The sequence below is a fragment of the Leopardus geoffroyi genome, chromosome B4, assembly GCF_018350155.1.
Source record: "Leopardus geoffroyi isolate Oge1 chromosome B4, O.geoffroyi_Oge1_pat1.0, whole genome shotgun sequence".
Taxonomy (NCBI): Eukaryota; Metazoa; Chordata; class Mammalia; order Carnivora; family Felidae; genus Leopardus; species Leopardus geoffroyi.
The window spans coordinates 41,547,530-41,558,524 of NC_059341.1; the positions used below are offsets into that span (position 1 = coordinate 41,547,530).

The 10,995-nt window shown below is 54.6% G+C and overlaps 2 protein-coding genes across 8 annotated transcripts; one reads left to right on the forward strand and one right to left on the reverse strand.

The window, feature by feature from the left end:
* Window positions 1-23: 23 nt before the first annotated feature.
* GNB3 (G protein subunit beta 3) lies at window positions 24-6,812 on the forward strand. Its single transcript, XM_045463064.1, has 10 exons — window positions 24-1,125; window positions 1,376-1,462; window positions 1,760-1,798; window positions 3,022-3,128; window positions 3,212-3,275; window positions 3,399-3,561; window positions 3,670-3,736; window positions 3,829-4,030; window positions 5,103-5,319; window positions 6,198-6,812. Exons 2-10 carry the CDS (start codon window positions 1,406-1,408, stop codon window positions 6,302-6,304), a joined length of 1,023 nt encoding a protein of 340 aa, XP_045319020.1. The 5' UTR covers window positions 24-1,125; window positions 1,376-1,405; the 3' UTR covers window positions 6,305-6,812.
* A 1,281-nt stretch (window positions 6,813-8,093) lies between these two features.
* CDCA3 (cell division cycle associated 3) lies at window positions 8,094-10,948 on the reverse strand. Of its 7 annotated transcripts, none has more exons than XM_045463069.1 (6): window positions 10,837-10,948; window positions 9,768-9,943; window positions 9,375-9,504; window positions 8,808-9,101; window positions 8,582-8,685; window positions 8,094-8,445 (listed from the first exon to the last, which is right to left on the reverse strand). In XM_045463069.1, exons 2-6 carry the CDS (start codon window positions 9,885-9,887, stop codon window positions 8,287-8,289), a joined length of 807 nt encoding a protein of 268 aa, XP_045319025.1. In that variant the 5' UTR covers window positions 9,888-9,943; window positions 10,837-10,948; the 3' UTR covers window positions 8,094-8,286. The 7 variants fall into 7 exon arrangements, with proteins under 7 accessions (XP_045319025.1, XP_045319026.1, XP_045319022.1 ...); XM_045463070.1 differs by having other exon boundaries at window positions 9,768-10,063; XM_045463066.1 differs by lacking the exon at window positions 10,837-10,948 and adding an exon at window positions 10,154-10,281.
* Window positions 10,949-10,995: the final 47 nt, after the last annotated feature.

A 10,995-nucleotide genomic window follows, 5' to 3' on the forward strand; every position in this document is an offset into this window, starting at 1 on the left:
GCCTCCCAGAGGCGGGGCCCCTCAGAGCCTGTGATTTGTCAGGGAAATCTCGGCCACCTGCTCCCCGCATGCAAATGGACCTAAACCCCTGACAGCTGCTCCTTGGGCCTCCAACTCTAAGCCCCGTCTTCCCTCTCTGAGCTTGACCGAGACATAGGGGCAGCCTGATCCCTCTGGTTCCAGCCTTCACAGCCCCAGCAGGACTCCGTGAGTCATGGGGGCAAGGAGTGGGCCAAACCCCAGATGGGAGCGGGGTCGGGGTTGCTCCCCGCTTCCCACCCTTGGTCCACTCAAAGCAGGGACAGGCCCATCCATCTTCCTCTCTGGATCCCCTGTGCCTTTCCCCACCCCCCAGGATCAGACCCAGGGGCAGCTGGTTGGGGTTTGTTCAGAAGAAGGATTATCCAGATCAGTCCCTTCTAATCTCAGCTCCTGCCTGCACCCTCCCCATATTCACCGTAACCCTCTTACCCCCCTTCCCCACAACTCTGAGCTAAGAGTCAAAATCTTGGGCATTGACGATGAGCCACCTCTCACCCTCCTATTCTGGCTCCTGGACTGGTTGCTAGGCAGGCCCTGACTGCCACGATCATCAGCGTTGGTGGGGGCAAGGGCCTGGCGGGGTGGGGGGTGGGGGGGCTGGAGCTGTGGTTGCTTCTGCTCTTCTGCCCCCCTCCCAAACCCCAAACTTTAATCCTCACAGCTTTGCTCTAATCCCATGGGGCCTGATGCTCTTATCTCTGCCTACAGGGAGACTGGCCCAGGAAGCACCCCTCAGCCCCTCTTCCCTCCAGGGCTTGTGAGGGGCTGCTCCTCTCTATAGCCCCACATCCCTGTTCCCACCTACCCACCGCCCCAGGCTGGGCCCAAGTCTCTCTGGAAGCCGCACACCTCCCTTCCTGCCCTCTCCCCACACCGTTGCCAGCTGATTTCATTTGCCTGACGTCGTCGTTGTCGTTGCCCTACCCTTCTCTGTCAGTGCTCCCCCTGACCCCCCCCCCAGAGTTGGGGCCAGGCCAGGCCAGCTCCTCTGGCAGCAGAGCCGGGGCAGGTGACGGGTTGGCGTCGCAGCTGAGGGAGTGAGGAAGCGCCTGGAAACCTGGGAGAGGTCCAGTCAGAGTCCAAGTAAGAGGGGGCTGGCCTGGCTCGGCTGTCTGGGGCTGGGGGCTGCAGGGAGGGCTCGGGCAGGGCTGGGCTTGGCTGTGCAGGGCTCCAAACGTGAAGGGGCTGGTGGGGCGGTGGTGCAGGCCACCCAGTCGTCTCTCAATTTCTTGTAGTGGGTTCCAGCCCCTGAGTCAGGTGCGGGGGAGAGGACAGAAACGTGGCCTGGTGGGGACCCCCCCCCCCCCCTACGCTTACCCCTTGTTCCCGACAGGAGCCGGAGCTACCCCTCAACCTGTCAGCCATGGGGGAAATGGAGCAGCTGAGGCAGGAAGCGGAGCAGCTCAAGAAGCAGATTGCCGTAACCCCAGAGCCCTTCCACAGGGGGACCCCAGAAAACATGGAACCGGGGACACGAGGGAGTGTGGATGGGGGCGGGGGGAGGGGGGAAGGGGGCTGGATTTACTCTTGAGTGACACCTTAGAGACCCCTGACCTGGAAGTGGCCAGAGACTTTCTGAACGTGGATCTCAAATTTGAGATGTCCCCCAAACCCTAGAGCCCCGAAGCCCACCTACCTCAGAGGCCCATGCACCCACTACCCTCACCTTGTGTTGATGCTCCCCTGATGTCTGCTTCTCCACCCGCCCCCTCCCCAGGATGCCCGGAAAGCCTGTGCTGACATTACTCTGGCAGAGGTGAGACCTCCTGTCCTACCCCCTAAGGCAGGGCCGGAGGGCACGGCAGGGGAGGGGAGGGAAGCTCCCTGGTGCCCAAGCTTTAGTACAGCGTGTCCCTAGAATGAGGAACCACATTGATTAATTCATTCAACAAACATTTAGTGAGATCTGCTGTGGGCCGGCCCCTTACTGGAAGCTAAGAATGCAGATGATGTCCCTGTCCTCACCCATAACACAAGAATGATCACATGCTCTCACAGGGTGGTGAGGATGAGGAGAGGGACGGTGCTTTGCAAATCACAAAGCCCTTATAGACCAGTTACTAGTTTTCTAATCGTGTCCTTCACCAATTCTAAGGGCACATCTTTTCACATTGTGACATCTCTGAGATCAAGATGCGTCCAAAAATAGATGATGCCTTACATTTATAATGGGCAACATGTTTTCTTTCTCAGTGATACCTAGAGGCCTGGTGCTTCTTGGAGTTGGTGGCACCTTATATTGGATTAAATATGTTAATAGTAAGAGGGAACATTTACTGAACACTTGCCGTGAGCCAAACACTGGGCTAAGTTGCTTAGATACGTAACTGCGTTTAATTTTCACGACGACACAATGAGTTGATGCTACAAACCTCATTTTGCAGATGAGGAAACAGGATCAGAGAGGGCGAGTAACTTGCCCAAGATACCAAAGCAAGTAAATGACAGGTCAAGGCCACTGACTCGAGCCTGAGCCCAAGTCTAGAAGCTGGATAGAGTTTAAGAGACATAGGACCACAAATTTCAGGAGGTGCTGTTCAGGGTCATGGGGCTGCCCTGGGTGCCCAGGGAAAGAGATAACCATGCTGTAGGTGTTGTATGGGACCCAGCTCCCAGTGGCTTGGGACCGTGAATGTGTGCGTCTCTTCCCAAGTCCGTGTTTGGTGACTTCACAATGGCAGCTTGAAACTGGTCAAGGTGGGACTATTTACATGCCAGAAATCATTCTCTCTTGTCTCCTCCTCCCCCACCCCGCACTGGAGAGGTGCTTGTCAAACACCTAGCGACGTGCCGCTAGCCATGCATGGTCTCTCCCACATCAATTGAAGCCACTCCAAGGCAGAGACTTATTTCTCTAAGGCTGGAGGCCTGACCCAGAGCCTGGCACAGAACAGAAACTTGTGCAGATCAGTGGTTGCGACACTGACATCTAGGTAGGTGTTCTACTCACCCTGATTTCTAGTGCCCCCTTTTCTACAGCTGGTGTCTGGCCTAGAGGTCGTGGGGAGAGTCCAGATGCGGACAAGGCGGACGTTAAGGGGACACCTGGCCAAGATCTATGCCATGCACTGGGCTACCGACTCCAAGTGAGACTTGAGAGGCACCCAGAGGTCGGGGGTGGGGAGGCAGGAAGGAGAGGCTTGGGTGACGTGGGGTGCTCTCTGCCCAGGCTGCTCGTAAGTGCCTCGCAAGACGGGAAGCTGATCGTGTGGGACACCTATACCACCAATAAGGTAGCTGCCCCCCACCCCTCCATCCCCCTGTCCTTCCTTTGGGGCATTCGTTGTGCCTACCCTCCCCTGCCCTCCCCACCTGGGAGCTCTGCTCAGGTCCTGCCTCTGCCCACCCTCCCACAGGTGCATGCCATCCCCCTGCGCTCCTCCTGGGTTATGACCTGTGCCTATGCCCCGTCAGGGAACTTTGTGGCATGTGGGGGGCTGGACAACATGTGCTCCATCTACAGCCTCAAATCCCGTGAGGGCAATGTCAAGGTCAGCCGGGAGCTGTCTGCTCACACAGGTAAATGGGAGACCCTCTCTTCCAGTCCCTGTTGCGAGAAGCCCAGGGAAGCCCCAGCACCAGGGTGCTGTGGGCCTGCAGCCAGGGCGCTGTCTTGACCACCCCCAGGTTATCTGTCTTGCTGCCGCTTCCTGGATGACAACAACATTGTGACCAGCTCCGGGGACACCACTTGGTGAGGACAGAACACCGTGGGTGCTGGGGCTTGGGGCGCAGCTCTGTCCTGGCCTTTCTGTGACAGTGTGACAGCTTCCTCTCCTCTGGCAGTGCTCTGTGGGACATCGAGACTGGGCAGCAGAAGACTGTGTTTGTGGGACACACAGGGGACTGCATGAGTCTGGCCGTCTCTCCTGACTTCAAACTCTTCATTTCGGGGGCCTGTGACGCCAGCGCCAAGCTCTGGGACGTGCGGGAGGGAACCTGTCGGCAGACATTCACTGGCCATGAGTCGGACATCAACGCCATCTGCGTGAGCCCCGCTCCGCACCCCAGCTCCCGGGAACCCCTCACCACACCCAGCACATGCATCCTTCATCCCGGCCCAAGCTCCCTACCCCTTTCTTTTTTAACTTTCCTCTTTGGCATAAGTTCACCTTACAGAAAAGTTTCCAGAGTAACCAAAAAAGTTCCCGTCTACCCTTCACCGGGATTCACTGCTAACATTTTACCACATTCGCTCTATCATTCTCTCTCCGTAGAGGGAGGGAGGGAAGCATGGAAAGACAGACAGACACATACACCTAGATGTGGCTACAGATACATTTTATTAGTTTTTTCCCCTCGGTCTTTTGAGAGCAAGTTGCAGATTATCATGACTCTTTACCCCTTAAATACTTCAGGGCATGTTTCCTAAAAACAAGGCCATTTTCTTCTGTAGCCACAGTATAATTCTTAAAATCAGATTTAACATTGACACGATATAGTCTATCGTCTATATTCAAATTTCACCAGTTATCTCAAAAATAATAGCAACGGTTTGGCTTTGTTTTGTTTCTGTCCAGGGACATGTATTGCATTTCCTTGCCATATCTTTTCAGTTACCTTTAAACTGGAACCTTTTTTCTACTTTTGTCTTTCGTGACATTGACATTTTTGAAGAGTACAAACCAGTTTTCTTTAGGCTTTCCGTCCATTTGAGTTTATCTGACATTTCATCGTGATGAGATTCAGGTCATGCATTTGCACTTGGCCCCGTACTTCCACGCTCTGATCCAGCCTGGAGCCTGGAGTCTGGGACAGCCGCCGCCCTTCTAGCCATGTGACCCTGGGCAAGCTGCCCGCCCTCCCTCAGCCTCAGGCTCTCGCCTGCAATGTGGAAATAAAGCCTGCCTGCCACGCTGTAGTGAGGGGCAGGTGAAGGGTGTAGGGGAGCCGCTGGCATGTGGCTGGCGTGGGATAAATGTCAGCGGTGAAGAGCGCTGGGGGACGGAAAGGCAGAGAGGCTGTTCTGGAGGCACCAGGGCAGGAGCCAGGGAGAGAGCAGGAGAGGTAGCGGGCTGCCCAGGTCTGAGTCCTGACCCCCTTGCCACCTGTACCCTCAGTTCTTCCCCAACGGAGAGGCCATCTGCACAGGCTCAGACGATGCCTCCTGCCGCCTCTTTGACCTGCGGGCAGATCAGGAGCTGACTGCCTACTCCCACGAGAGCATCATCTGTGGCATCACATCCGTGGCCTTCTCCCTCAGCGGCCGCCTGCTCTTCGCAGGCTATGATGACTTCAACTGCAACATCTGGGACTCCATGAAGGGCGAGCGTGTGGGTAAGGGCCGCCCCCGCCCCCCCCCCCCCACACTTCTGCCACCTCAGCTGGAAGGACCTTCCTACTAGCTCCCTTCCTTGGGACCCTCTCACCACTGTTCCCTAATGACTGGATGACTCTGAGCTCTATCCCTAGAATCTAGTCCCCCTTGGCTCCCAATCTAGGGCCATCTTCTCTAGTGGCCCTTCTCCACCACCTAATGAGATAGCTGCTTCCGTGAAAGGAGCTTCTGTGTCACCCCAGACCTGTGGACCTTGAATGTCCTGTCACTTCTGGATTTCCAGGGCCTCTGCAGTTTCAGGGGCATCCACTGAAGGAAAGGGCAATCTCAGGAAACTGCAAGAAGCCCCATCAAGGAGGTCTAGAGTGACCTGAGGGCCCTGACCCCCAACCTAGGGGCTTTATCTAGGACCACCCTGGTCTGAAGTTGAATCAGATGGGGTGGCTTCTTCTCTTGGGAGAGGCCACGTGCTGAATGAAAACGACACTGGCCAGAGGGTCAGGATCCAAATCTGAATTCTGTCCCTTAGGCTCTCAGGGCCTTCGGGCAAGTCACTTCTCTCTGGGCCTCAGTCTCTTTATTTGGAAACATAGTAATGAGACTAAAGAGCTACCTCCCCATTTTCTAGGGCCCATCAAGGTGCCCCTGGCTTTTTTCACAGCACACTGTCACTGCCAGCCTTCTCCTGTCCCTCCCCGCCCCGCACCCTGCCCACCCTCCACAGACATTGGCCTCGAGAGAAATCCTGCCCCTTAGGGCTAATCCTCTTTCAGTCCCCACCAGGGGCTCAGAGTCCATGGCCAGTCTAACCTAGAATTCCTACATATGCACGTGAACTGTCTGCCAAAGCAGGCTGACTCCTCTCCCTCTTTCTCAGGCGTCCTCTCTGGCCACGACAACAGGGTCAGCTGCCTGGGGGTCACAGCTGACGGGATGGCTGTGGCCACTGGCTCCTGGGACAGCTTCCTCAAAGTCTGGAACTAAGGAGGCTGGAGGAGGGGAGGTAAAAGGCCACGAAGACACAGCTGCCCCTCCCCTGCCCAATTTTTTCCTAAGGTTTCTTAAAGTTTTCTCTTCTATACCCTAGTTGCCATTCCCACCCAGCTTTGTCCCTTGAGGGCGGTGGGGAAAAATGGGGAGTCTGCCTTTGGGAGGCATTATCAGGGACACGGGGGCAAAGAACTGCCCCATTTCCTCCCATGGTCTCCCCTCTCCACGGTCCTGTAGCTTCTCCCTTAATAAGCAAGGACAACTGACCCCTCCAGCCCTTGGCAAGCCTAACAGGCTTCCAGTCTGAGGCCCCAGGCCCTGGAATTCCTCCCCCCAGAGCCACTACCTTTATCCAGATCTGGGTGGCAGAGAGCACTCAGCCCTGTGACTATGGCTCTGGCACCACTAAGATCCTGTCACTTGTCTCCTTCATGATCTCTCCCTTTTCTACCTTCTTTATTTCTCTCATAAAGCACCTGCAATAAAGTGTACAGGCCTGGGATGTCTGGGATGTCTGGCTTCTGCCCCACTTCTGTTCCAAAAAGATGCAGGTCTAACTCAAGTAATAAAGCATTATAGGTGCAGGGATGAAGGTTGGGTACCAGACAGCTTGTGGGCAGAGTAGGGTGGAGGCAGAAGCCCAAGCCTCACAGAGAAGGCCTGAGACAGGTCAGGTGGAGAGGGTGCTCACCAGGTGGCTGGGGGAGCATACACACAATAGTTCACTACAACCTGCCTATGGTGCGTCTCTACAGGAAGGTTATGTTGAGAAGGAATGGGGTTATAAAAGACCCTGAATGCCAGGCTAGGGTGTAGACTTTATCCTAAGGGCAATGAGGAACAACTGAAGAGTTTTGAGCAGAGTAGTTTCACGGTCACGTGCTTCTCAGAAAGGTCACCCCTCGGGCGCCTGGGTGGCTCAGTCGGTTAAGTGGTCGACTCCTGATTTCAGCTCAGGTCGTGATCTCACATTTCGTGAGTTTGAGGCCCACATCAGGCTCTGTGCTGACAGCGAGGAGCCTGCTTGGGATTCTCCCTCTCTCCCTCCCTCTGCCCCTCCCCTGCTCACGCTCTGTCTCTCAAAATAAATAAATACCACTTTAAAAAAAAAAAAAGAAAACTTAAAAAAAAAAAAAAAGAAAGAAAAGAAAAAGAAAGGTTGCCCTAGCAGCGGTCTAGGTTGATGAAAAGGTGAGAGTCCGAGACTGGCGAGAAACAAGGCAGGAGGTAGATGGCAAGAAATGCAAGAGCCATAGGACAGGGGGCAGGGAAAGGAATGGGGAAGAGGTTAAAGAATACAGAATCACCAGGATTGAATGCCAAGTGCCAGGATATGGGACGTTAAGAGGGAAGGATTCAAGATAATGGCCAAGGTTCAGGTTTGGGCAACTGGGTGGATAACGTGGTTATTATTTACAGGGATAGAGAGCAGGGGATGAAGAATAGCTTTGGGGGTGGCAGGGGTGGGGGGAGGGCAGATTACAAATTCAACTGTAGACAAATTACCTGTGAAGTGCCTGGGGCACCTGGATAAAGGTCAGGGTTAGATAGAGAGATCTGGAAGTTACTAGAATATAAGAAAGTGATACCTAAATCCCTAGAAGTGAACACCTAGAGAGAGCAAGAGGAAAAGGCCAAGGACAGAGCCCCGGGGGAACACCAGGATTTAAGGGAAGTGTGTAGAAGAGGCCTGGAGGACAGGGAACACAAGTTTCTCAGGCTGCTTTTCTACATACAGAAGCCCAGCACAAGGTTTAGGCATAACACTTAAAAGCATAATTTGAAATCACTTTCTTTAATATACAAGAAACACACGAGACACAAATAAAGCCTAAGAAAGTGCTCGGTCCCCCGAGTTGGTAGTTTAGGGGGAGTGGAAGACAACGAGCCTTTCCAGTCTCCCAGGGAAAGAAGGGGCTGTGAGGACACAACATCACCAGGCCCCTGGTGAACCCGGTGCTGGGGCCACGCACGGCCTAGTTCTCCACCAAGTTTGGAAAGTGCTGATTTTCCTTGTCCTGGTCCTGGCCCTGCTCCCACACTCGGCCTCCGGTTTCCAGAAGTCGTCCAGTTCCCAGAATGGCCCCTTCCTTTAGTGCCCTAGCATTTTCACTCAGGGGAGGAGGCCGCTTACCCTGCCAAAAGCAGTGTGTGAGTTGGAGGAGGGAGGGGGGTTGTTCAGGACAGGGAAGATTGGGTAGAAAGGACTCCCACCCTCTACCTCTCTATCCTGGGGTTCCTAGTAACAGCTTTCACCCTCTCTCCTTTTACCTGTCGTGGTGTCAGAGTTCCGGGGGAGTTGTCATCCTGTAGGATGGTGAGGGGAGATCTCCCTAGTACCTTGCCATTTCCTTTCCGTCTATTGTGCTTAGAACCTAGGGTGGGTAAGGAGTTAAAGCCAAAACCCAAATTAGGGGTTTACAGTTTATTCCTCCTATACTCATCCGTGGACATTATCCCAATTTCTCTTCCCTGTCCTTGCCCTTAGGTTCTGTACCTGAAGATCGGGGAGTCTCAGGGTCTCTTAAGGGCTTGTCGGAGCCCTGGCTGGCCGTGGGGGGTTGTGAGGGCTGTCCTGCTTCCTCCTTGGAGGACACCTGCTTGGAGGGGAGCTCAGTCTGGCTCCAGAGTGGCATCCGGTCCTCAAGGGAAAACTGGGTGCCCAGAGGCAAGTTCAATTCGGAAGGTGAAGTTGCTTCTAGGGGCAGAACAAGCTCTGGAGGAAGATTCGATTTGGAGGCTTCTTTCTCAAAGACTTCATTCAGCTGTTTCGCCAGTGGGCTTGGGGGCTCTAAACAGAAGTCAAGTGAGATAGTGACCCTATGATACAAATCATTCAGCAAGAAGAATACATATAGGAACTTTAGGACTCATGCTCTGGTGGGTGAGGGATTGACTGGGAAGAGAGAAATCGAGAGAGAAAATGTTGAGAGAAGAGTGAGATTGGCTCAATCAAAAGAATGGAAGCTCCTTTGAGCAGGAGCTCTGGGAAAATGGCTTCACTGGCCCAACCCAAGGGTGCTAGGTGACAGCCTTACCAAAATTCCCTGGGCCCACCATTTACCTCCGCTGCTGGTCTTCATAGGTGTCCGTGCAATGCCAAGGGTAGGAGAGCGGGGATCTGAGTCTTGGGCCTCATTAGGACACTCCAACTGCTCCCCTGCTGGTAGGGTTGGCTGTGGAGAGCTCTCCACCTGGCAGAACCAAAAGCTAAAACAAGTCTGGACCCCGACTCTTCTTCCCTCCCAGGTCTCTAGGCCCAGGTTGGTATTCCAGGCAGGTATTGCCAGGGCCCTCAGGCATTCAGCCTACCCCAACAGGATTAAGAAAGTGGAAAATAAGGTGTCAAATTAGAGGGAGGAGGAGGGTGTGAGGGCTTTCTCAGAATCAGGTTAGGCAGAGGCCCAAGAATTCAGACTCTGCCCCCGTCCCTCCCCGCCCCTCCGCCCCAGAGTACCTGGATGGGAGTGCGCAAGATGCCGGCACTAGGTGAACGAGGGTCCGCCACTCGAGCCAGAAGCTTGTTGTGCGGCGGAGGCCGCGCCGGAGTGACCGGGGAGCTCTTGGCTGAGCCCATCTCAACCAGGAGAAAGAAGGTGGGGCGGGGCCCGGCCCGGGGCGAGGAGGGGACGCCTGTGAGAAATGACTCAGGTCTCAGCCATTACCGCGACCGCGTCCGATCTCTTGCCTCCAGACCACCCGATCTTCCCTGCTCCCAGCTCAGGAACCTCCCCGCCGCTGGGCCAGAGGCCTCTGGGGAAACAACGACTGTTGCAGCTGACAAGCCAGCTCCTTGCGAGCCTGCTGGGCCCTCTAACTTATTAATTTATTCCAATCACTTACCGGGCCCCAATTCCTCTTCGGGATGCACAGAAGCTCGAGCCTCAACTCCCGACGCCGAGTTTCAAACCTCCCGCCACGCCCCCTGCCTTGACTCTATTGGTTGAGCCGACGCAGACGCCAATAGGCCCCCTATATGAGACCCGCCTCCTGTGAGGAGGCCATTGGGCTCGAAGGACGTCTGTCATGAGGACAGTGGGGCCAATGAGCAGCGGCCTGGCTTGCTCAGGGGTGACACCTCCCTGAATACGGGACTTTTGTTCCGCCACCGGCTGCGAGTTGTCCATCGTGAGACTCTGAGGAGTGCCAGTCTTCGGTTTTCAGACCTCCAGTTTCAGAACCAAATGATTTTATTTAAAAAATAGAGTCATGAATTATGACGCTATTATGTACATATCTGGCTGGCGCTGTAGTTATGAAGGTTTTTCTGAGGCGAGATGGTAATCTGTATTGGTCGACGGAGTTATCAATCACTCGACACTAACCCTCTCAAACTCCGCCTCATTGGACAGCCCCTTTTCAAATAAAAAGACTACAGCTGCCGTTCTATTTTCCGATTGGACAAGACCCAGGAAAGTTTCTGGGATTGATTGGTTTAAACAACCGTCAGTTTCTGCTCTGATAGAAGGCACGCGAAAGGACTGTAGGGGTCCCAGAGTACAAGCGTCCAAAACTCCCGGACCCACCTCGCTGCTCTACATGCGCTCTGCCCTGGAAGAGTGGGATTGGTTCTTCCGACCATCGGTTGCATTAGAAGCGCTTTTCATTGGCGTTACTCAAGAGTAGGGCAGAGGGCGGAGCACTAGTAGGCAGGCTGCGTCCAACTGCCATTCTCGCGCGTCCTC